Raw genomic sequence first — 2767 nt, forward strand, 5'->3', positions numbered from 1 at the left:
AACTTGCTTTTTGATCAAGGCGATATATGATTTGTGTTTCTTCTCTACCATATCAATATATTTGTTCCCTTGCTGGTGAACGCAAATGTCTCATCTTTGATTTGAATATCAAAGGCAGTTGCTCGTATGTGAGAGTCAACCTTATCAACTTATATGACATATTGTACATTGTATATTCTCGATTGTACACATATGGAAGTAATGAAGAATCTCATTAATATAACCATATATTACATCAAGTCAATCTAGCCATGCCAAGAGCCCTTACATGTTTCTCAAATATCTACTTAGCTATGGATTTTGTTAGGGGATCTGCTATCATACATTTCATGAAAATGTATTGAACAATGGTAACCTTTTGTGCTATATAATCCCTTACAAAATTGTACTTAATGCGTTTATGTTTAGTTTTGCTATGATATTTAGCATCTTTGGTATAGGCTATGGCTGTAGTGTTGTCACAATGAATTAACACTAGATTTGTACTTTTATTTTTAAACCCAAGATGTTCTAAAAATATCTTAAGTCATATAGCCTCCTGCACTGCTGTAGTATATGCTACAAACTCAACTTCTATAGATTGTAGGGCAGTGCATGTCTGCTTTTTGCTACTCTAACAAATGGCCCCATTGTTTGGCAAGAAAGTATAGCCTAAAGTTGATCTTCGTTCATCTTTATCCCCGCCAAAATCCGCATTGGAGTATCCTGTCAGGCGTAAATTACTCCCTTGATAACATAGTCCATAGTCAATAATACACTTTAAGTATCTTAAGATCCTCTTTACAACCTTCCAATGTCCTTCTCTGAGGTTGGATTGGTAGTGACTCACAAGTCCTGCGGCATAACAGATATTTGGTCTTGTACACATCACTGCGTACATCAAACTTCCGACTGTACTGGCATATGAAACTCTTTCTATTTTCCTTTTGGCTATCTCAGTTTTAGGACCCATATCAGGACTAAGCTTCACTTCTAAAGCTATTAGAGTATCCATAGATTTACAGTCTTTCATACTAAAATGCTTAAGAATTTTCCTTATACAATTCTCTTGTGATAAAGAAAGAAGCTTCTTAGAGCGATTTCTTTAGATTTTAACTCTAAGAATGTATTCTGCTTCACCCATGTCTTTGATTTCAAAATTTGATGAAAGCCATTCTTTAATAGTGATTATCGAATCCAGACTATTTTCGACTAGTAAAATATCATTTATATAAAGAGATAATATTATAAAGTTCCCATTGAACCTCTTGATGTAAACACAGTGGTCTTTCTCAATTATTTGAAAGTCATATGAGGTTATTGCTCTGTGAAATCTCAAATACCATTGTTTGGATGATTGTTTTAGTCCATAAATTGATTTATTTAATTTACATACTTTATCTTCATTTCCTTTTTCAATAAAACCTAATAGTTGTTACATATAAATTTTTTCGTCCAGATCACCATTTATAAAAGCAGTTTTTATATCCATCTGGTGTAACTCTAAGTCCAAACTATTTACTATTGCCAGAATCAGTCTAATAGAATTGAAACGTACAACAGGAGAAAATGTATCCTCATAATCTATTCCCTCTTGTTGTGTATACCCTTGTGCTACTAAGCGAGCCTTGTATTTATCAATTGATCCATCTACTTTTCTTTTGATTTTGAGAACTCACTTATTCCCAATAGGCTTTCGGTCATGTGGTGAATCAACTAATTTTCATACTTGGTTAGTTCTCATGAAATTCATTTCTTCATCCATTGCTTTCTTTCACTTATCCTTAGTAGGTCTTGATAAAGCTTCATTTACAAAACATGGCTCATCATCATCTAGAGGAGTTATCATCAATACTTCACCCTTAATTTAGAAATGTCTTTTCGACACACTTTCTTTGTTACTTTTTTGAAGTGAAATCTCTTGTGGATTTTGATTCTTTTTGGGCCTTCTGGCAGACCTTTTAGAGCTCCCACTTAGATCAATATTTTGCAATGATTCAGGCCTATCTATTTGTTCTACATTATGTTGCTCCCGTGTCTCATAAAGAGATACAGTTTGATCAATTTCTCCCCTGCTAGGAAACTTATTTTCTAAAAATATGATATTCCTAGATTCAAATTTAGTTACAATTCCATCATCATTTTCACCAATGAAAACATAACCCTTTGATTGCTCAGAGTATCTTATAAATATATATTTCTTCCCTCTTGGACCTAATTTTCTATGTTTATGGGAATCATCATGGACATATACAGCTGACCCCCATAGTCTTAGGATATTTAAATTCGGTTTGTGTTTTGTCTATAACTCATAAGATGTGGAAGTAACTAATTTTGAGGGCACAAGATTAAGTATGAAGGCTGCAATCAGTAAAGCGTTCCCCCAATACAAGATTGAAAGATTTGCTTGTACCATTATTGACCTAACCATATCTAGAAGAGTCCTATTTCTTCTTTCAGCAACTCTATTCTGTTGTGGAGTGTCAGGAATAATTAGTTGTCTAATTATTTCTTTTTCTTCACAGAGTTCTTTAAATTGATCAGACAAGTATTCACATCCTCGATCAGTTCGTAATGCTTTAATTTTATTGTCCATTTAATTTTCAACCTTATTAATATATTGTCTAAAGCACTCAAGAGCTTCAGACTTTTGTGATATCAAATAGACATGATCAAAACATGAAAAATCATCGATAAAGGTAATAAAATATCAAGCTCTGTGTTTTGCCCTTATACTCATAGGACCATATATATCAGAATGGATTAATTGTAATGGATTTTTAGCCTT

At 33.1% G+C, this 2767-nt stretch overlaps 1 protein-coding gene across 1 annotated transcript; it reads right to left on the reverse strand.

The window, feature by feature from the left end:
• Positions 1-613: 613 nt before the first annotated feature.
• Positions 614-994, reverse strand: LOC129314128 (secreted RxLR effector protein 161-like). The gene has a single exon (XM_054957500.1). It carries the CDS (start codon positions 992-994, stop codon positions 614-616), a length of 381 nt encoding a protein of 126 aa, XP_054813475.1.
• Between the last annotated feature and the right edge of the window lie 1773 nt (positions 995-2767).

This window comes from Prosopis cineraria, unplaced genomic scaffold (genome assembly GCF_029017545.1).
Source record: "Prosopis cineraria cultivar Desert tree isolate PC_DT_omini unplaced genomic scaffold, ASM2901754v1 PC6, whole genome shotgun sequence".
NCBI classification, from domain to species: domain Eukaryota; kingdom Viridiplantae; phylum Streptophyta; class Magnoliopsida; order Fabales; family Fabaceae; genus Prosopis; species Prosopis cineraria.